General features: G+C 35.8%; 1 protein-coding gene across 1 annotated transcript; it reads right to left on the minus strand.

Moving 5' to 3' along the window:
• Positions 1 to 14861: 14861 nt before the first annotated feature.
• LOC125662420 (uncharacterized) lies at positions 14862 to 17375 on the minus strand. The gene has a single exon (XM_056146885.1). The coding sequence runs from the start codon at positions 17293 to 17295 to the stop codon at positions 15859 to 15861; it is 1437 nt and encodes a 478-aa protein (XP_056002860.1). The 5' UTR covers positions 17296 to 17375; the 3' UTR covers positions 14862 to 15858.
• Positions 17376 to 22523: the final 5148 nt, after the last annotated feature.

Genomic DNA, 22523 nt, shown 5'->3' on the forward strand with positions numbered 1-22523 from the left:
TTGATATCATATTTAATTGAGTGGAACATATTTCATTGACAAAACATCAAGAGTATTAGACAGAAGTTACAAAACCCAGACAGCGCTATCCCAGCACTATCCCAACAGAAAGGTTTATTGACAAAATCTCAACAGTTATAAGACAAAAGATGCAAACCCCAGACAGCACTATCCCTACACAAAGGTTTATAAGACTGTCACACAATATTACTAGTCTAAAACACAAAGGTTTATAACACTGTCATACAATATTACAAGTCTACAACACAAAGGTTTATAACACTGTCATACAATATCACCAGTCTACAACATAAAGGTTTATAACACTGTCATACAATATTACTAGTCTACAACACAAAGGTTTATAACACTGTCATACAATACCACTATAGTCTACAACACAAAGGTTTATAACACTGTCATACAATATTACTAGTATACAACACAAAGGTTTGTAAGACTGTCATACAATATTACTAGTCTACAACACAAAGGTTTATAACACTGTCATACAATATTACTAGTATACAACACAAAGGTTTATAACACTGTCATACAATATTACAAGTCTACAACACAAAGGTTCATAACACTGTCATACAATATTACAAGTCTACAACACAAAGGTTTATAACACTGTCATACAATATTACTAGTCTACAATACAAAGGTTTGTAAGACTGTCATACAATATTACAAGTCTACAACACAAAGGTTTATAACACTGTCATACAATATTACAAGTCTACAACACAAAGGTTTATAACACTGTCATACGATATTACTAGTCTACAACACAGAGGTTTATAAAACTGTCATACAATATCACTATAGTCTACAACACAAAGTTTTATAAGATTGTCATACGGATTACTAGTCTACAACACAAAGGTTTTTAACACTGTCATACAATATTACAAGTCTACAACATAAAGGTTTATAAGATTGTCATACAATCTTATTAGTCTACAACAAATACAGAGAAGTACACTAAAGGTACAAAAGTACAATTATAATTGTTCCGCCTTAGGTATATCCAGGGGTCCGTGTTTGCCCGACTCTCAATTTTGTATTGCTTATGGGATTTATGAGATTGATCACTGTTCGTTATCTTAACCTTTCATTACTCTCCATTCTTTTCACCTTTCATAGGGGCCGTGTTACTATTTATCATTTTTTTTCTTGAAACGGGCATCCCATTAATTTAGATAACATTTCTTGATGAAAATACATATCAATCATTTTTACATCTCATTTCATATTTTATGAAATCATATTTGAAACAATCAAAGTATTGTTAAATTATATATATATATATATATATATATATATATATATATATATATATATATTTAGAAAAAACAACTACATTCATTCACAAAACGTTGAATAACCTTGAAACGTTTTTATACACCAGAAAGAGAATATATCCCTTCCAATACGTGTAAGGTTATAATTTATACATCACTGAATGATACACAATGTATTAGAGTGTTCATTAAAAAACTACCTTGCTGCTGAATGAGTTTCATATATGCAAGGTGAAGATAACGAACAGTGATCAATCTCATAACTCCTACAAGCAATACAAAATAGATAGTTGGGCAAACACGGACCCCTGGACACACCAGAGGTGGGATCAGGTGCCTAGGAGGAGTAAGCATCCCCTGTTGACCGATCACACCCGCCGTGAGCCCCATATCCTGATCAGGTAAACAGAGTTATCCGCAGTCAAAATCAGTGTGCCAAGAATGTGTGTATAATTACGTGGGATGGTTTTCCATGCTTTAGATAGCACATAGAATATCAATGCAAATAATGAATATGAATATGATATCCATGATATCAAAGTAATATCGATATGATGTCAACGTAAGAATGAGGTATCAATGAGATCTTAACGTCAATTGACATCAGTAGAATGAAAGGTGAATGTCAATATGACATAAAATATACAACAAATTAGGCCCCATATCCCATATAACTGAAAATATAGCGCCTAATGCAAAGTGCTCAGTTTTTTAATATTCCACATGAAATTCATCTATTACTAAATGCACGTTAAAATCAATATCATGGTCGTTGTGAAAGGTGAAGATAACGAATAGTCATCAATGTCATAATTCCTATATGCAAGGTGAAGATAGCGAACAGTGATCAATCTCATAACTCCTATAAGCAATACAAAATATGTAGTTGGGCAAACACGGACCCTGGAAACTCAGCTGGGATCAGGTGACTAGGACTTGCATGGTTAACCTTCATCAAATGTCACAATTCACCTTCTCAAACCTTAAATCTGATCTCATGGTTAACCTTCAATGAAGTGTCACAATTCACCTTCTCAAACCTTAAATCTGATCTCATGGTTAACCTTCAATCAAGTGTCACAATTCACCTTCTCAAACCTTAAATCTGATCTCATGGTTAACCTTCAATCAAGTGTCACAATTCACCTTCTCAAACCTTAAATCTGATCTCATGGTTAACCTTCAATCAAGTGTCACAATTCACATTATCAAACCTTAAATCTGATCTCATTTTAAAGGTATTATTGCATTATATATTTACATCACACTTTGTAAGAAATATAGCAAAACCATAATTTCCATCTCGGCGTAAAACTAAAACGATCTCTGACATACACTGTTCGTTATCTTCACCTTGCATACAAACGAAAATGAGTCTAGTTTTTTTGTTTTTTTTTACTTAGGAAGTAAAACAAATATCTCCCGGAAATAGGATGGTAAAGTTAATCTGTTTATGTATTGCATTAAAGCGTTCTTTCCAGGGCAATACTTTGCTTATGTGGCTATAAGTACTCAGCTTTATTTATAATTTACATTTTGTAGCAGATGTAGAAAAAAAAACTAAAGATGCATGCTTTGCTTCTGCAGAAATTTTGAATGTCCTAATTTTCCTCAATGTTTGTTTTGTAAAGATTAGAAGTATAAATAAATTAAAGGACTTTCCCCGCAAAATCTCATTTTATGACATTGGAAAATATGACAACGAATACGGTCTGAATTTTTTTTTTCGCTATGAATAATGAAAGTAACGTCAAAATACAATGATTCAATTATTAATCATAATATCTGCAAATGTAAAAAAAAAAATGATTTACAGAAATATAAATGCAAAATCAAAGCTAGTTGGTAGGATCAAAATATTTTCTTTTCATTCAAATATAAGAAATCCAGCCTGTCTCTTCTGGTTCATGACATTATTCTTCATTTCGAAATAAAATATTGAATAGTAATGATACTATCCTTTATTAATACAAGATTATACAATTAATTATAGAAACTGTTATCAAATCCCTGTTAAATTCACATCATATTCAGGAGGAAGATGAAAAGCGTGATGTACATTCTCTCTGACTTTTTTTTTCTGCAGACGTAAAACATCTTATTCTTTTCTTGTACATAAATAAAACCGAAAAGTTGTATTTTTAATGCTTTTAAAGGGAATTTTTGTATCTTCAATCTACTTTCGATTTCGAGATACAATGATGACCAAATAATCTCAGAAAAGTGTTGGAAGTAATTACGAACACAAAGAGAAACCCCGATGATTGTTGTTTGGTATAATCTCGACAATTAAAGAATATACTAGATGCACCCATGTTTATTTCCTTTTATCAAAGAATGTGTTCTCAACACTTTTCAATTAATGTAAAGTAAGCTTTATAATGATACTCGGCGTGCATATTGCTGATATCGTTGCACTTATACGATTATTACAATCAGTTTAGTTGGCTCTAAATTTATAATGTAATGCGAGAGTAAACAACTGCCTCGATGAAAATGTATGGAAGTCTACTGGGTATCCATATCGACATCGATTTGTTCTCGGATATTTCTCATTAGATATTATCCATGTAAATCATTTAGGACTGTTTTATGTATATGTTTAGCTTATTTCTGTATGGGGCACCATCATTAAAATGAATAGTATGAAAGGTGAAGATAACGAACAGTGGTCAATCTCATAACTCCTATAAGCAATACAAAATAGTTAGTTGGGCAAACACAGACCTCTGAACACACCAAAGGTAGGATCAGGTGACTAGGAGGGGTAAGCATCCCCTGTATACGTTTATACATGTACATAAAACTGAACATATATTAGACCTGGGCATATTTTTTAAATAATATGCTTTCTTTGTTGTTTCATCGGGAGATGAACGTAGCTAGTCAATGCATATTTTGGCCTTCCCGACGCTCACTTTTTATTATACCCCCCGCAACAAGTTGTGGGGGGTATACTGGAATCGGGTTGTCCGTCTGTCTGTCCGTCCGTCCGTCCGTCTGTAGACGCAATGGTTTCCGGGCTCTAACACATTATCCTTTCCACCTACCGTCACCATATCATATATATGGACTACCCATGGGATGAAGATGTTCCCTATCGATTTTGGCGTCAAAAGCTCAAAGGTCAAGTGCATGGACATCGAAGTAGCAATATGGTTTCCGGGCTCTAAAGCGTTATCCTTACCACCTACCGTCACCATATCATACATATGGACTACCCATGGGATGAAGATGTCCCTATCGATTTTGGGGTCAAAAGGTCAAAGGTCAAGCGCACTGGACATCGAAGTAGCAATATGGTTTCCGTTCTCTAAAGCATTATCCTTACGACCTACTGTCACCATATCATACATATGGACTACCCATGGGATGAAGATGTTCCCTATCGATTTTGGGGTCAAAAGGTCAAAGGTCAAGCACACTGAACATCGAAGTAGCAATATGGTTTCCGGGCTCTAAAGCGTTATCCTTTCCACCTACAGTCACCATATCATACATATGGACTACCCATGGGATGAAGATGTTCCCTATCGATTTTGGGGTCAAAAGGTCAAAGGTCAAGCACATATAACATCGAAGTAGCAATACGGTTTCCGGGCTCTAAAGCGTTATCCTTTCCACCTACAGTCACCATATCATACATATGGACTACCCATGGGATGAAGATGTTGCCTATCGATTTTGGGGTCAGAACGTCAAAGGTCACGCGCACTGGACATCGAAGTAGCAATATGGTTTGGTTTGTCATGCCATTTGTTTTTACACTCAGAAAAGAGGTAGTTTATACCTATTACCAACACCCTTTGGGAGATTGGGGTAAGCGGGGGGTATTCTTAGTGAGTATTGCTCACAGTACCTCTTGTTTCGATACTAAAAAACCAGATCAAACAAGTTTGCAAGAAAAATGCATTATTTGTCGCATTTGAAAGGAATGTAAATTTCACTTTAAGGGAAATGTGAACTTTCTAGAGCAGGCAGAAATCCATTAGATCAGGAAGAAAAGTTTACAAATGATACAGTGCGCCCACGTTCAAATTAAATGATATTCCTCAAAATTATTTTATAGGGTGTATATTCTCATAAATTGAATACAGTGGCAGATTTAAGAAAGATCATCCAGGGCGCTTCCTCCCTACCACTTTATAAATACTTGTTAATGAAAGATGAAGATAACATTAAATTGATGCTTTATAGAATAATACATGACCGTGGGCCCAATGGCTGATATTGGTTGAGGGTTGATGTGGAGTGTAATACAGATTTGACCATGTATTGTTTGTTTATGTATTTGAAAATAGTTAATTTTTAGGGTTCATTAACGGATGAAAATTATTGTTACATCTTGTCCAATTTTATAAATATCTCAAGTTCTCCATTTCTTTACCCCATTTCTATCTTTCTCCATTGACTTACAAAATCATATCGCCTGCTTCCAAGTGGAAACATTCCGATGTACTCTGAATGAAAACTACAGAGGTGTTCCAGGAACGTCCGATAAGGGGCGGAAATAACGGCTAAATAAAAGGTGCTGATACATGTGTGTCTTTGGTCAGGGATGCAGAAATCCTGTATTTGTATAACAAAATATATAATAAATGAATTCATCATTCGATGTGGTACTTAGTAAGTATTATTTGTCATAAACCAACTGTAATGTAAACTTACATGTAACATATCATCTATAACAATATGGGTGTGCAGGGCGGGTACTTGCATATTGTACATATGCTGTAAATATGAACCTTAAAGAAGAAATATGGTTAGCAGAATATCACTATCGGAGTGGTTTGTTTGCGGAATGCCTACACATAGATGTTTAATGTATAAAAAGTTTTAAATGGTGATATTATACGGACCTATTCAAAATTGTTCTAAAGTAGTCAATTGTTAGGGATAGTTCAGAAATATGAGTTCTGCACGTAATTTGACTACGCCAACATAGTAAGAATGTGACATATTTTCAAAATTGCTGTTTATTTATTTATCTTATTTTTTTGTGTACCTCCGTCATTATTTTTGCAATGTAAGGAATCCCTTCATTGCTAAGAGAAAAAAAAAGTCACGGGTCCAAATATGATATATAATACCAAATAAACTTGGTTCTTTTATCCAAACTGATTTATTTTTAGCTATCTTTTTTTCTATATATTATTGATCGAATTGAAAATTTACACCAGAGAACATAATATAAAACTGGACGTTGTGGCTACTTATTAAGTTGTGTCTTGTCCGAACTTCACGAAACTTTGCATTTTTTAAAGATATATTTATATAAGTATATCAAAGATCGCCAGAGTTCACCAAAGCCATAGCACTCATTTGATATCTAAGTTAAATACTAGTGTACAGGAAGACTGAGATAATCGATACAAACGATGGTAAGTGGCGTTATTAAAATTCAGGAAGAAATGATGAATAGCTAGAATTGTTTAACAACAAGTATGTGTAAACTTTAACTGTCTTATATAATGTTAAATAATTACCCTTAAAATGTTCTATAATGTTATATAATTGCCCATAAAGTGTTATATAGTGTTATATGATTACCTTTAATGTGTTGGATAATGTTGAATCATTACCATTAAAGTGTTATATAATGTTGTATGATTACCCTCAAAGTGTTATGAAATAATATAGAATTACTCTTAAAAGTGTTATATGATATTCTATCATTACGATTATTTGTCATAAATTTTTTGACCATCCATTACTAATAAAAGATGTCCTACGTTTCATTTTACACACAATAAAACATAAATTATTTGAAGAACCTCTTTGTTAAAAAGAATGTGTTTGGTTCTCTCTCTCTCTCTCTCTCTCTCTCTCTCTCTCTCTCTCTCTCTCTCTCTCTCTCTGAAACAGACAACACATAAACAGCACACAGGCAATACATAGACAACAAACAGACAACACATAGACAACACATATAGAACACACAGAAAACACTCATACAACACATAGACAACACACAGAGAAATACATATACAACATATAGTCAACACAGAGACAACATATAGACAACACATAGGCAACACACAGACAAGACATAGACAACACACATACAACGCACAGGTAAAAGACAGACACCAGACATATGATAGACAGAAAATAAACAGACAGACAGCAGACAAGCAACATATTCACAATAGTCAGACAACACACAGACAACACACATAAAACACCCAGACAACGTATAAACAACAGACACATAACAAATTACAATGCAGTTATGCTTTTAAAAAGTTCTATCATGAAAACAGCCAACGTTTGAAATGTAATTTGGTATGATATTTAAGATATGTTAACAGTTTGAAATGTAATATGGTATGATATATAAGATATGCAGTTTGAAATGTAATATGGTATGATATATAAGAAATGTAATATGGTATGATATATAAGATATGTAATATGGTATGATATATAAGATACGTAATATGGTATGCTATATAAGATATGTAATATGGTATGATATATAAGATACGTAATATGGTATGATATATAAGATATGTAATATGGTATGCTATATAAGATATGTAATATGGTATGATATATAAGATATGTAATATGGTATGATATATAAGATATGTAATCGGTCTCAGATGAGGATATGGAGCGTGGAATGAACTTACTTTGATCGATACTCAATCAAAGATAGATGAAAATATAAACTGTTCAAGAATGCATGACTTTCAAAACTATATCTACTTACTGTTTCAGATTATTATATTTGTGAGTATTTTTCTGAGCCTTGTGGAGGGCGTTCTCAACAATCCCATTCAGCCACAGGAATCTCCCAGAGTTATCTTCTCCTTATCAACTCTACTTGACATTTCAAAGTTGATTGACGAAGCTAACCGGTGCCCTAGCCAAACCCAAAACATACTCTGTTCCTGGACCTGGGAACCCGAGATAAAGGAGAACAGAATACCGAGGGTTATTTATAAGGCTCAAAAACGCACAGACTCCCTGTGTGAACGCAACCCCAACACAGAATGCAGAAGCGAAAAGAAACAGTTCGATGTCATGTACCTTACCCAGAATTCCCAAGGAGTGTATGACCTTTTACCTCACGTTGAGGAAATACCGGTTGCCATGACTTGTGTTCAAAAACAGAGAGAGTATGTGGTGAACGGCGAGGACGTTGATTATAACGACTTTGACTAGGAATATGTCACATAGTCCCACACTGACTTCATTCATACGTGGAGAATAAATGTAGTTTATTGGGGCGGAATGTTTATTATCTGCCTAATTTTATCTCAATACTTACATTGTAGAGGTATTAAAACAAAGACGCATGGGCGGGTCCTAATAATTTTCAAAGAGGAGAGGTTTGAGAAGAGCGATTATTGGCCGCGAAATTGTTATTAGTGCTTAAATTGTTCAGGCAAAGGGGGTGGTACCTAGTCAAATCCCATAATCCACCCCTTCAGATCCGTCTCTTACAAAACTACGTCGAGGCTCAGATATATGCATGCTAGTGTGGTATTAAGTATGTGTGTGTCAGTGTGTTCGTTAAGTAGGTATGTGCGTGTTCGTGTTTGGGTGGTATTTGGTATGTGCGTGTTCGTGTTTGGGTGGTATTAGGTATGTGCGTGTTAGTGTGGTAGTAGGTATGTGCGTGTTCGTGTTTGGGTGGTATTTGGTATGTGCGTGTTCGTGTTTGGGTGGTATTTGGTATGTGCGTGTTCGTGTTTGGGTGGTATTTGGTATGTGCGTGTTCGTGTTTGGGTGGTATTTGGTATGTGCGTGTTCGTGTTTGGGTGGTATTTGGTATGTGCGTGTTCGTGTTTGGGTGGTATTTGGTATGTGCGTGTTCGTGTTTGGGTGGTATTTGGTATGTGCGTGTTAGTGTGGTAGTAGGTGTGTGTGTGTGTTTGTGTGCGTGCGTGTTAGTGTGGTAGTAAGTGTGTGTGTTCGGGTGGTTGTAGATGTTTGTGTGGTTTTGGTGTCAAATAAAATACTACTAGTGAAACACACCTACTTTTGTACTCTTATTTGGCAGAGTATTCTAGATTATGTACACTTACTCGGCGGGGTATTCTAGATTATGTACACTTACCCGGTGGGGTATTCCAGATTATGTACACTTACTCGGCAGGGTATTCTAAATTATATACCCTTACTCGGCGGGGTATTTTGGATTCCTTCGTTGCATTTTGTCAGCTTCAATAACCCAACAAATCACGTCTATGATGTCATTGTCCCGATTTCATTTTCTTCTCGCATCAACCACCATTGTATAAGGGCTTTTTCACATATTCATTATTTTGTATTTTCAACATAACTACATGTAAATTTTACAAAAAAGTAATAAATATGTGCAATCCAGTGATACTCTTTTATGTTTATTCATTTCAGAAATTAATGCAGTCTATTTTCTTCTTGTTCCACATGATTGACAGCACATTTTATTTCAAGGGTTCATGGGAAAATGCATCATTAGACCCAGTGTTTGTTTATAGAAATAAACTGTTTTAAACTGCGAGCTCCAAACCGAAAGAAGTGTAACTTTCACATTTACACATTTACGTTTGGCGGTGACGTCACTACCTATACTTTATGTTTTCTGTTTGACGTGATAAAGGAATGAACGGGTATTAAATCCATAGCCTTCCTAAATGTTTCTCCTTTTTTGCACATTTGAATACAAATGTATGAGAAAAAACCTGTAATAACGGTTTTCCACCATTTGAGGGAAAGTTAAATATAACTCACAAATATCAATAACTCTAGAATAAGTATCGATCTCATGAATAAGAATGAAATTGTTGTGTAGTTTTGAAAATATAGAACGGTTTCGCGCAAGTAACGTTCTGGGTAAGCTATTATTAGATCGGGGGATTTCCGAATGGTATAACCTTACTGTGACATGGGACCTCGGTTTTTCAAGTCTCATCCAAACATCCACAAATTCCTTCTAAATGTCAAGCGTTTTGAAGAGGAAGCAGTCACTAAATATTTCTTACGCCTTCAGGACAAAACAGGTGCGAGTTGGGCTCGAAACCCTGACCTCCTAAAATTAATATGATTCATCATTAACTCTTTCATATACCTCTTTAATAAAAGGTGAAGACAACGAACAGTGATCAATCTCATAACTCCCATAAGAAATACAAAATCGAAAATTGGGCAAACACGTACGGACCCCTTGATACATCAGAGGCGCGATCAAGTGCCTATGAGGAGTACGTATTCCCTGTCGACCGGTCACACCCGCTGTAAGCCCTATGTCTTAAGCAGATAGATGGAATAATCCGTCTTCAATCTCAATGTACAAAAGAACGGTCTAACAATGGGCATGAAACCCGTCAGAGAGCATTTGATCCCACGAGAGGTTGTGTTGACAAACCAGATCATTATAACGACCATATAATTGACTTTGATTCATCCATCATTGTTTCATTCATTCTTTATTTCCGCATTTCGTTAGGTGGTCAAAATGTGTGTCAGGTTAGGAGGAACAAAGTTCTAGGCGAAAACTGTTTAATCAGATAAGAAAACTTCCGCATGGTATATTTAGTATTGACAGTCAGAGTTCAAGAGGTCGCATTCCGTTTTCTAGAGAAGACAGACTGGTGTCGCTAAGGACAGGGCATTTCTGTGTACTATATATAAATTAAACGTATGTATATATTAAGACTTTTTCCAGAAGAAATAAGATCCCGAGAGAAAAAAAAAGTGTTATGTCATAAGTAATGGATATCTTAACTTCATTCATAATTTAAGTAAGTAATATGATATAAATAGTGCGTGTAGTTGAGGGTAACATGGAAATTTTTCACCCCGAGAAAACCATTGTCAAACGAGGAGTATCCGAGGTTGACAATGGTTTATCGAGCGGTGAAAATTTTCAATGTTACCCTCAACTACATGCAATATTTGCTTTATTATACTGAATGTTATATAAACAACAAAGCAGAAAGACTTACGTCTGTTGACATTTGATCAATCACTGTCATGTGATATTTCGTATATCGATGCGGGTATTCGTGTTTGTTACAAACGCTCAAACGACGTCGTCTAACAATCTACGGCGAACCGTACGCGCATAAATTTAACGCATGTGATATTTTTTTTATAATATCACCCGTTGTCAGGTACTATTATCCCTTGCTAGATACTATCACCCTGCAGGGCGTGCTTTCTGTTCTCAGAGGGTAACGCTATCTTTTTTCAAATGCTTCTCGACCAATCAGATTAGAGTAGTTTACATGAAAGTATAATAAAGTGAAAATATAATGAAAAATCAAAATATGGGACTTTTTCTTGGCCTTTTTTTTTCGTTTTTCTTTTGCGAAGGGGGGGGGGTGCCTAACGCTTTATTTTGTATTTCTTATAGGAATTATGAGATTGATCATTGAAAAATGAAAATATGGTGGTTGTTTTGGGGTTTTTTTTTCGTTTTTGTTTTTTGGGGTTTTTGGGGCTGTTGTAGCTGTTGTTTCTTTTTTCTTTTTCTTTTTGTTGTTGTTGTTGTTTTGTTTTGTTTTTTTGCCTAACACTTTATTTTGTATTTCTTACAGAAGTTATGAGATTGATCATTGATCACCGTTCATTACCTCCACCTTTCTTTTGAATCATTTAAAAAGAACTGTCATTGTTAGAGTTTGTTGTAAACAAGCGTTTATAATTGAATTTTACAAGTAGTTTCACCCACACAGAAAATTATTCCTGGAACAAAGAATTATATCTTTAAAAGATTGACGGCTTCGGTATACTTTATGGATTTTATGACCTAATTTGTATTTAATGATTTTTTTTTAATTTTTCATTGTTTTACGTCACTCCGAGATATATCTTTTTAGCAATATCAATGCGTAACTATATGTAGCACATATTTTAACCTTTGACCTGTACCCGGCGTATAAGGATTGTAGCTGTGTGTGTTCTTCATAGAAATGTAATCATGTATTACAGTGACATGTAAGGTGAAGATAACGAACAGTGATCAATCTCATAACTCCTACAAGCAATACAAAATAGACATGTGTAATGTTTGAGTAATATACATGTTGATATGATATTGCACCCGACCCAACGGACCTTTAATAGTATATGTCACTTTAAGAAATTTTAACACCATGAATGATGACTTCGCATTTACAGGCATTTGAATAGATACTGTTATATATAATTGAATGATGTGGCTTTCTCTAGATATTTTTGTCTTGTATCATAAGTTCTTTAAATAGATTATGCAGCTTGTTTTGGGAAACTACAAGAAATATTGATAAACACTGAGCCACCAATTGGTTTTCAATTTAAATTAAGTCCAGTTTCATTATATAGGACCTCTTTATAAAAGGAACAAAATAAAAGAAACTGGATTTTTTTTTTTGATGTCAATTTCAGTTAGGTCACTCATAAAACATATTTTATCCTCTAATGGTTTTCCTTATCTGGAGCCGTCTCTATCTGAAGGGGCAGAGTTCTACATCTGAACATGACCATAGTATATCTTAATGGTTTGGAATGTCCAATGTTATGTGCCTTTCTCCCTTCTAGCGTGATTTCAAACTAGTGTAAACTTTGAGTTCTGGAATATTGTTCGAAATCAATAAGTCAGTCCATTTCCATATTCAAACCTCTTTTCTCCTATGTATGCTGTCAAATATAAGGTGTAGATTTTTGCAGATATTTTCAAGGTGGAGAGAATCCATGATGTTTCTTATTTACAAATTCCAGTTAAATTGATTGTTTTGGGCCGTTCCCAGAAAATTACACGTTTTGTAAGTCGCCAAATATTTATTTCGTGACGACAGAATGACATCGTCCATCCACATTCCCCTTGGACTGCTAACAATAGGGTAAAACGATGAACAGCGAGGAAGCATCTTAAAGCCTGGTTGTGAAGCATCTTACTCCATTTCTTATATACCCAAACTCCGCTGCTGTAGTCTAAGACAAAGTTGTTGATTAATATTTGTCAGATGAGAATCCAACATATTCAATTGTCTCAATGTTTGGAATGATTTATCCAAGATCCCGCCCCGTTTGTTTGTTCTATCTTCTTTTTTTTTTTTTTTTTTGTCGAACATAACTTTTGAATAGTTGTTTGTATGACGCTTCTTAAGAATGAAGAACTATTCCCTATAGAAAATTAAAGTACCTCCATTTTGATCTATAATTCCTTAACTTAACTACTTTGGATTTCTTCACGTTCATTCACAGTCATCATTTGCCACATTAATCACATACGGCAAGGCCAAAAAAATATATGTTGGTTTCCACTTTCCCGACCGACCTTAGAAATTTCTGCCGACCCTCACACATTTCTTTCCATTCTCAGAGATTTTGCGAATGTCATCACTACAACAAGAGTATATTCATTGACTTATTATGTGCAAGTTATTTATTATGAACTAAGAGATTTAAAGTACCGTGGAAGAAATAAATTGATTCATCATATAACTTTTATTTGATTACCAGACAATCACTATGTTTAATGCATAGTAGAATACTAAATCATTAAAAAATAATTCAACCTAAAAAAAAAAATAAAAAAAATATCAACCTACTCATCCTTAAAAATTTTGAGGTGAAAGTGGAAACCAATATATATTATTTTTGGCCTTGTTGGTTGATAAATTGTTTAACGTCACACTCTAGAATCAAACGTCACCATTGCCGATGAATACATGTAGCTGCAAAATATTGGCCTATGATCGGCGCTTACGGACTATGAGCAGGAAGGGATCTTTATCGTGCCACATCAGCTGTGATAGGGAGTCTCGGTTTTGAGGTTTCATCCTATGGACCGCCCCATTTAGTCGCCTCTTACGACAACCAAGGGGTACTGAGGACCTATTCTAATCCGGATCCCTACGGTGTTTGGCATGAGTTGTATATCATTTTCAGAGTGAGAGATTAATTCAACACAGTGATGTCAGCATTCAGAAGTACAGTTAAATGGTAATTTTTTGTTTGAACTCCTCAGTTGTTTTAAGATTTCAGTTTCACTGCTAGATGTATATAAACCTAGTAAACAATGGAGGAGACAACCTGTCACCCTGCCGAACTCCAGCGCTACATCCAAACTAGTCTGTGTATGTAGATTAACTTAATATTGTACACGTTATATCATACTGTATCAACGGCTGTCACGACATGGTATATAGCTTTATATGCCTGAGTTTTGCTGTCTTGTCTTTTGTTTTGTTTTGGCAAGCATACCGGGTATGTGTACATTTAAAGCTGAATTGTTACAATCTTGTAAATATGCGAGACATTTGTTTTTGTGGGTTTTTTAATTCCATACCATCTTTCATTCACCTTCGCCGGATACCCATTTCAATAATAATAACTTTATACAGTGCCTTATACAAAACAAATTACTCTAAGGTCCTTTCCAAGGGTATAAAAATTAGGAACTCTACAGAAAAACAAGTTACAAAAGTCATGCGTCACTTTGGGCAACGATCGGATCACGCACTCGTCTTTTTCCGTTCATTTACGGTTACGGAAATAGCCGAGTAGTTACACAAGTTTGGTCAACTCATGTATATATAAATAAGTCATGCTAAAGACGACTGATTTCTATACTATACTATATTTATCTAGAACTTCTACATTCACACGTGCATTGCTCACAAGTGTAGTACATCTATGAGGAAATGCTCCACATTACAAATTGTAAAGATATCAAAGGTAAACACTGTGGAAATGTAGATATTGAGATACACAACCCATACTGAAGGATAAAGAAGATATTGTAAGATATTATAATTGATAAAAATCAGTGAGAAATTAATGTTCAATCAGTTAAACTCACAATCACAAATGTATGTTACACACCACAAACACAAATACATGTTACACATCACAAACACAAATACATGTTACACATCACAAGTACATTTTACACATTACAAACACCATTACATGTTACACATCACAAACACAAGTACATGTTACACATCACAAACACAAGTACATGTTACACATCACAAGTACATGTTACACATCACAAACACAAATACATGTTACACATCACAAACACAAATACATGTTACACATCACAAGTACATGTTACACATCACAAACACCATTACATGTTACACATCACAAACACAAGTACATGTTACAAATCACAAACACAAGTTACAAATCATAAACACAAACACATGTTCCACATCACAAACACAAGTACATGTTACACATCACAAACACAAGTAGATGTTACACATCACAAACACAAGTACATGTTACACATCACAAACACAAATAGATGTTACACATCATCAACACAAGTACATGTTACACATCACAAACACCTTGCTGGGATATACACATGACTGTAATTAACAGGCAGACGTAAGTAACGAAACGATTGTAAATAGCACTGTTTTTTAATACACGCAATGAACATGTTTTAGACATGTAATTAACACTGTGTAGATATATGTTATTAACACTGTGTTTAGATATGTAATTAACATTTTGTTAAGCTGTATAATTAACAATGTGTAGATATATGTAATTAACACTGTGTAGAGATATGTAATTAACACTGTGTAGAAATATGTAATTAACTCTGTGTTTATAGATATTGGATTTTCTTCACTTTAGCAGTGAACCACTCAGCCACAAAGAGGTTGTCTCTGATATCCATACATAAACTGTATGGATACTCTAAATCACAGTGAATGTAACGGAGGAACTGTCCGTCCTGATCTAGGATGTGGATACGGTGAATGTACCAGTCTGCTGTCAGGATGTGACTCTGGCTGTCTGTAGTGATGCCGACTGGAGTAAATGATTGCTCGGTATTGGAGGGATGACCAGTGTATCTAAATCGGAGTTTTCCTGACTGATTGACCACCACTACTGCACTAGCTGACTGGTCAGCCACACAGATATCCAGGTTCCTGTTCTCACTTATATAACCATCAGATGAATAGAGAGGACGACCCTGATCATCAAACTGAATGGTTTGTGTCTCTGTGGAGCCGGAGTAACGCACGACTTTGTATTGTTCTCTTTCATCACTGATCATGGTAACCAGGAGATCATCAGAGGCGGTACAGCAGACAGAGAAAGGTACCCACCCCTGTAGTGTGATCAGGGTCTGTATCTGTTTATTCTTTACTAAGTTCACAGTTCCATCATTATCGTCAGTATAAACAAGATTTCCGCCCCGTGTCACTGCTATGTCTATTGGCATTCTCCCTGATTTGGTATGTATTGATGTAAGCAGTTTACTCTGGAGGTTGAGGAGCTTCATGATTTCGTTTTCCCCGCATGTCCAGATTTGATCTTCACTCAGACAGCTAACACTGCTTGGTGTGTATGATTTATATCCAGTGTCTATGGTGGCGGTGAGGCGCGGCTCATCAAGCAGTGGTTTGACTGGAGGAGACGATACAACTTTTGCTGACTTCATCGTGTCGCCATGTTCTGTGTTAATGGATAATGGCGACAGAGAACCAAACATTTCATTGAGCTGATCTTTGTTTATTTTATGAGCAATAAAACTTGGTACTGCAACTCGGACTTTAGGCGGTAATGTTCTAAATTCGGAATTCCTAGATTTGTAAGTAGAGGTTAAAAAGCCTTCATTTGATTTTAGGATTGATTTCAAGTCGGAAATGATCTGTTTGAGTTCAGTAATTTTCTGTGTGATTTCGTCTGTATTTTTATTCAGGGTAGATAGGTGTTTGTTTTTCATCTCCTGAATCTCAGATTTCCATCGGTTGACAATGGCGGTGATCTCCCGGTGTAAGATTTGTCCTTGTTGATCGGCAATTGTTGTTAGATCTCCGTAGTTCGTTTCTAACTCGGCTTTTTCAGTTTGGACATTGGACGCCATTTCTTCATATTTTGGGTAAATTCTGGTCTCGAGTTCTTCCAGATCTTTTTGTAAACTTTCTGTTTTAGCGTTGAGTTTTTCCACAAATTCTGATAATTTGTGACCTTCATGCTTGATAGAGGTGACGCAGGTAATACAGACAGGAATGTCACATTTTTCACAGAACATTTCACAGTGTTTATGGGCGTGCTCTTCACATTTCAGATAGTTAGGAGTAGATTTTCTGTGTAAAAACGGCACGACTTTGTGTCTTTTAGATGATACTGAGAGATGCTTTCCTACACAGTTAACACAGATATTTATATTACAAAGTTCACAGTGACTCTGTAGGGGGACAGTTTCACAGAGGTCACACAGTAGGACTTCCAGGGCACTGTGCCGGGAATGCATTTCTGATGTCACACAGGAAGTTCACTGTCATAAAAAAGGGAATCTCAATTAGCGATTTGACAGGTCAAAGTAATTGACAAGTTAGAATTAGAGCAACATATTAAAATTGGGTTCATTAACTTTAATATTTCAGTTTGGGGGAAATTTGATTCAAAACTTAAACTTCTGTAAAACACATGGTTGTGCCCTCGATATACCAAGTATCCCCCCCCCCCCCCATTTAAAAAATGATCAGATCTATCCCATTGGTCTCAGAAATATCGTTATTAATGGCTCTACAATGTCCATATGCGTATATGTAATTTTGTCTCACCTTAAAATCCAACATGGCCTCTCTGTTCTGTCGACTTTCCGTCTAGTCCTGAGAATTAAATACCTATTGTGTTAATAGCTTTAAAGTTTGTATTGACCTAGTTTATGTTGGGGAGCTTTGTCAACGTTGACTTCAGAAATCATAAACAATACATTTTGTATATATAGAAAATCCCTGTGTATATTAAACCCTCAATTCAATTTCAATTAATGATTTATTTCTTTGCGCCAATTGATTCATCAGAGTGACAATTAAGCATACTAATAATTACAAGTAATTCAGAGAGAGAGAGAGAGAGAGAGAGAGAGAGAGAGAGAGAGAGAGAGAGAGAGAGAGAGAACAGAGTTAACAGGTTAAAATTAAATATCAATGTGACTTTTTCTTGACAGCAGCACTCGTACATTTTCCCATTTTCAAAACATCGCTTTAATACTTGATAGTTGAATTGATGTAATAACTTTCAGACAGTACTCCACCCCGTGTAAAAATACTGCACTATCAGCTGAAGGGGGGGGGGGGGGGGGGGGTACCAAGCTTAAGCTATTCACAGTGGTGAGATCACTTTACTTCAGCAAGATGACATATGTGTCTGCGTGCATTGGATAAAGCAGTCGCTCATTTTAAATGTTCCCCCGTCACTCTTTTTTATCCTTACATATATTAATTGCTTGTAGCTGTATGAAAATACCTTTTATATCAATTATGTATTGATGAGTTTTCTAAAAAAAAAAAAAAAAATTTCTGTTGTAGAATGAGCTGAGTAGAATAATGAACCTTCAGATGTCTATGCACATGTGTATATTTTATTGTATATATATAAACTTATGTTGCAGTCGCGCATGCGAGATTACTCTACATTACGTGCTCGAGTTTTATTTCCTGAATATGTATGCCTCCTTCAAAAAAGAGAGGAACAACGGTTTGTACCGGTCGGTCGGTCGGTCGGTCGGTAGACCACATGCTGTCCACTTAATATCTTGAGAACAATTCATTTGATGATAATGACATTTCACATGTGGGCTGGTAATGAGTATGTGACAGGAAGGGAGAAAATGCAGCGGACCAGACCGGGATTTGAACCCGGGCGCCCTGAATCTCTAGTCAAGTGCTGTACCAACTGAGCTATCTGGCCACCGGCGATCGAATCCGGCTGACCGCTACAAGTAGAAGAGGATCCCTGTTGTTTGTCAAGTCAAAAGGTAAAACGTCAAGGGTCAATCTACTCAAGACATAGGAATGTACTGTCCACTCAATATCTTGAGAACCCTTTGTTTGACAGACATCAAACTTGGTACATAGGTGTATCTTAAGAAGTAAACGACCCCTATTAATTTTGAGGTCACGTGGTCAAGGGTCAAACTGGACATGGTAATATACTGACCATTCAATATCTTGAGAACCCTTTGCTTGACAGACATCAAACTTGGTACATTGGTACATCCTAAGAAGTAAAGGACCCCTATTGATTTTGAGGTCACATGGTCAAGGGTCAAACTGGACATAGGAACATACTGACCATTCAATGTCTTGAGAACCATTTGCTTGACAGACATCAAACTTGGTACACTGGTACATCTTCAGCAGAAAATGACCCCTATTGATTTTGAGGTCACATGGTCAAGGGTCAAACTGGACATAGGAATGTACTGTCCGTTCAATATCTTGAGAACCCTTTGCTTGACAAACATCAAAAATGGCACACATATATATATGCAGGAGAAGATTACCCCTATTGATTTTCAGGTTGCATGGTCAAAGGTCAAACTGTACATAGTAATATACTGTCACCTCAACATATTGAGAACCCTTTGCTTGACAGACATCAAATTCGGTACACTGGTACATCTTAAGGAGAATATGACTCCCATTGATTTTGAAGTTCATGGTCAAGGGTCAAACTGGACATAGTAATATACTATCCACTCAATATCTTGATAATCCTTTGCTTGACAGACATCAAACTTAGTACTAGTGGTACATCTTCAGGAGAAGATGACCCCTTTTGATTTTGAGGTGACGTGATCAATGGTTGAACTGGCCATAGTAATAAATTGTCTCCTATGTTTTAAGAATTATTTGCCAGATTGGCACCAAACTTGGTAAACTGGTACAGCATAAGGAGTAGATGACCCTGTTTGATTTTTAGGTCACATGGTCAATCCACTCTTGACATAAGAAGATATTGCCTGCTCAATATTTGGAATTGATGATGCATTTACTACTATCAATTGAATGATGTGTGTGTATAACTCATTTCAATTATGCACCAGGGGGGCATATGTGTTTTACAAACATCTCTTGTTTATATTCTGTTTAAGCCGAACTTGTCACCAAGCATGTTTTGTTAAGAAAGAGTTAAGTTTGTACAAAAGAAATGCTATGCCTTAGCACGAATTGTCTATGGGTGAAGGGATTCAAATATCTCCAAACGAAGGGATATGCTACATTTAAAGGGGAGATAAGCAAGAAAGAGCAAAAATAGAGTGTAGTCATTTCAAAATCTCAAGAACCACAGAACCAATTTTAATCAAAGGGAATTCGTGTTTGTTAAACAAAAGACTTTTGGGGTGGGATGTTGTGTGCTGTCTTCTGAAACGTGTACCCTCCTTTAACTTCAGAATGGCGAGTGGTAGAACTGTGATATCTCATAGGTGTATTCCTTGTGAAAAAGCCTTTTATGGCATCAAAGTTTGTTTTACCTTGACCTTTGAGTCTGGCCTATTTTTAAGAAAATCTAACATAGGCAATATATACTGAACTATTTAAGATAAGGCTTTCACATTTTGTATAGATATTACTTATGTCAAGAAACATTTTCTGATGCCATGATGTTTGACCTTCACGTCGACCAAAGTTTTAAAAGTTTGATTTAAACATTTACCTGCTCGCAACTTTTCAATAATGAATGATACATCTTTCATGTATGCATTCATTGTGACAAGACTTTTCTTGATTCTGACATTGTAACCTTGATCTTGGATTTTAATTGACTTGTAAGAAAAGTTAATTGAAGCAATATCCTATGAACTGTTTAAGGTAGGAATTCCATGTATTGTTATGGAAAGACTCTATACTTTGTACCTTGATTATTTAACTTTTATCATAGATGTGTCGTGACTATGGGGTTAGGTTGGAACCACAACAAGGTTCTAATTCTTTCATTGGAATAAAGATTACAAAAACCCCTTTAAACAAGAGGCCCATGAGCCACATCGCTCACCTGAGTCGCCTTGGCTCACATTTAGATATATTTTCTATATATTTGCATATAAAACTTTGATCCCTACAAATGCATATTGCGGTCTCCAACCTACAGCTGGGCCCATGATCCTAACAAACTTGAATCTGCACTATGTCAGGAAGCTTTCATGTATATTTGTTCGATTTTTTAAAGATTTTCCCTACATATTCCAATCTGGAACTTTGATCCCTTCTTATCGCCTCAATCTACCCCCGGCTGTCACAATTACTTGAATCTGCACTATGTAAAGAAGCTTTCGTGTAAATCTCAGCTCTTCTGGCCCAATGGTTCTTGAGAAGATATTTAAAGACTCAATTTATTCCCATGTAAAATTATGATCCCCTATGGTGGCCCCAACTACTCCTGGGGGCCATGATTTGAACAAAATTGAATCTGCACTATGTCAGGAAGCTTTCATGTAAATTTCAGCTCCTCTGGCTCAGTAATTCTTGAGAAGATTTTTAAATGACCCCACCCTATTTTTGCATTTTGTGATCATCTCCCCTTTGAAGGAGCATGGCCCTGTATATGAAGGTTGCTTTTGGCCAAGTTTGGTTGGAATTGGCTCAGTGGTTCTGGAGAAGAAGTTTAAAATGTGAAAAGTTTATAGACGAACAGACACACGACGGACAACAGGCGGTCAGAAAAGCTCACTTGAGCTTTCAGTTTAGGTGAGCTGAAAATTCACAGTAGCTGAAGAACAGATGGTCAAGGAGATTCAAGTGAGTGATGTAACCCAGGGGTCTCTTGTTTTATAGGTCAATGCCTGCTTCGACACAGTTCCTGCATTTTCAAAGGGCATGGACACAATTTGAGCTGAAGAAAATTCTTATTTTCTTTTTCCCTTTTTAATGTTTAGGATGCTTAACTAAGGTATTTCTAATGGTCAGCAAAAAATTTGAATGTCAGTTACAGAGCTCATAATTCTTTGATATGTAAACAAGGCTCATGCCATGGTTTTATTTACATGCCAGGTTAAGAACTTTTAGTAAACTTGAAATCGCAGAATTTTTCCCAAATCAATAACATTAAAACCTATGACTTTTCAACACTATACACAACCATTCCCCACGATAAATTAAAGACTAGACTTTTTGACATCATAGACAGTTGCTTTTCTTCAACAAAAACGGAAAACGGAAATATTCATATCTAGTGATCAGTCATTCAAAAACTTACTTTGTTAAATACCACTCTGATTCCCCGCACAAGTACTCTGGAGTTGAAATAAAAAATATGCTAGAGTTCCTCATTGACAATATCTTCGTGGTCTTTGGTGATCAGGTCTTCCAACAGTCTGTTGGAATTCCCATGGGCACGAATTGTGCTCCTTTGTTAGCTGACCAGTTTCTACATTTATATGAAGCAGAATTTATTCAAAAACTTCTACGCGAGAAAAAATCTCTCGCCGTGGCCTTCAATTCGACATTTAGATATATCGATGACATTTTG

The sequence above is a fragment of the Ostrea edulis genome, chromosome 8 (assembly GCF_947568905.1).
Source record: "Ostrea edulis chromosome 8, xbOstEdul1.1, whole genome shotgun sequence".
Classification (NCBI taxonomy): domain Eukaryota; kingdom Metazoa; phylum Mollusca; class Bivalvia; order Ostreida; family Ostreidae; genus Ostrea; species Ostrea edulis.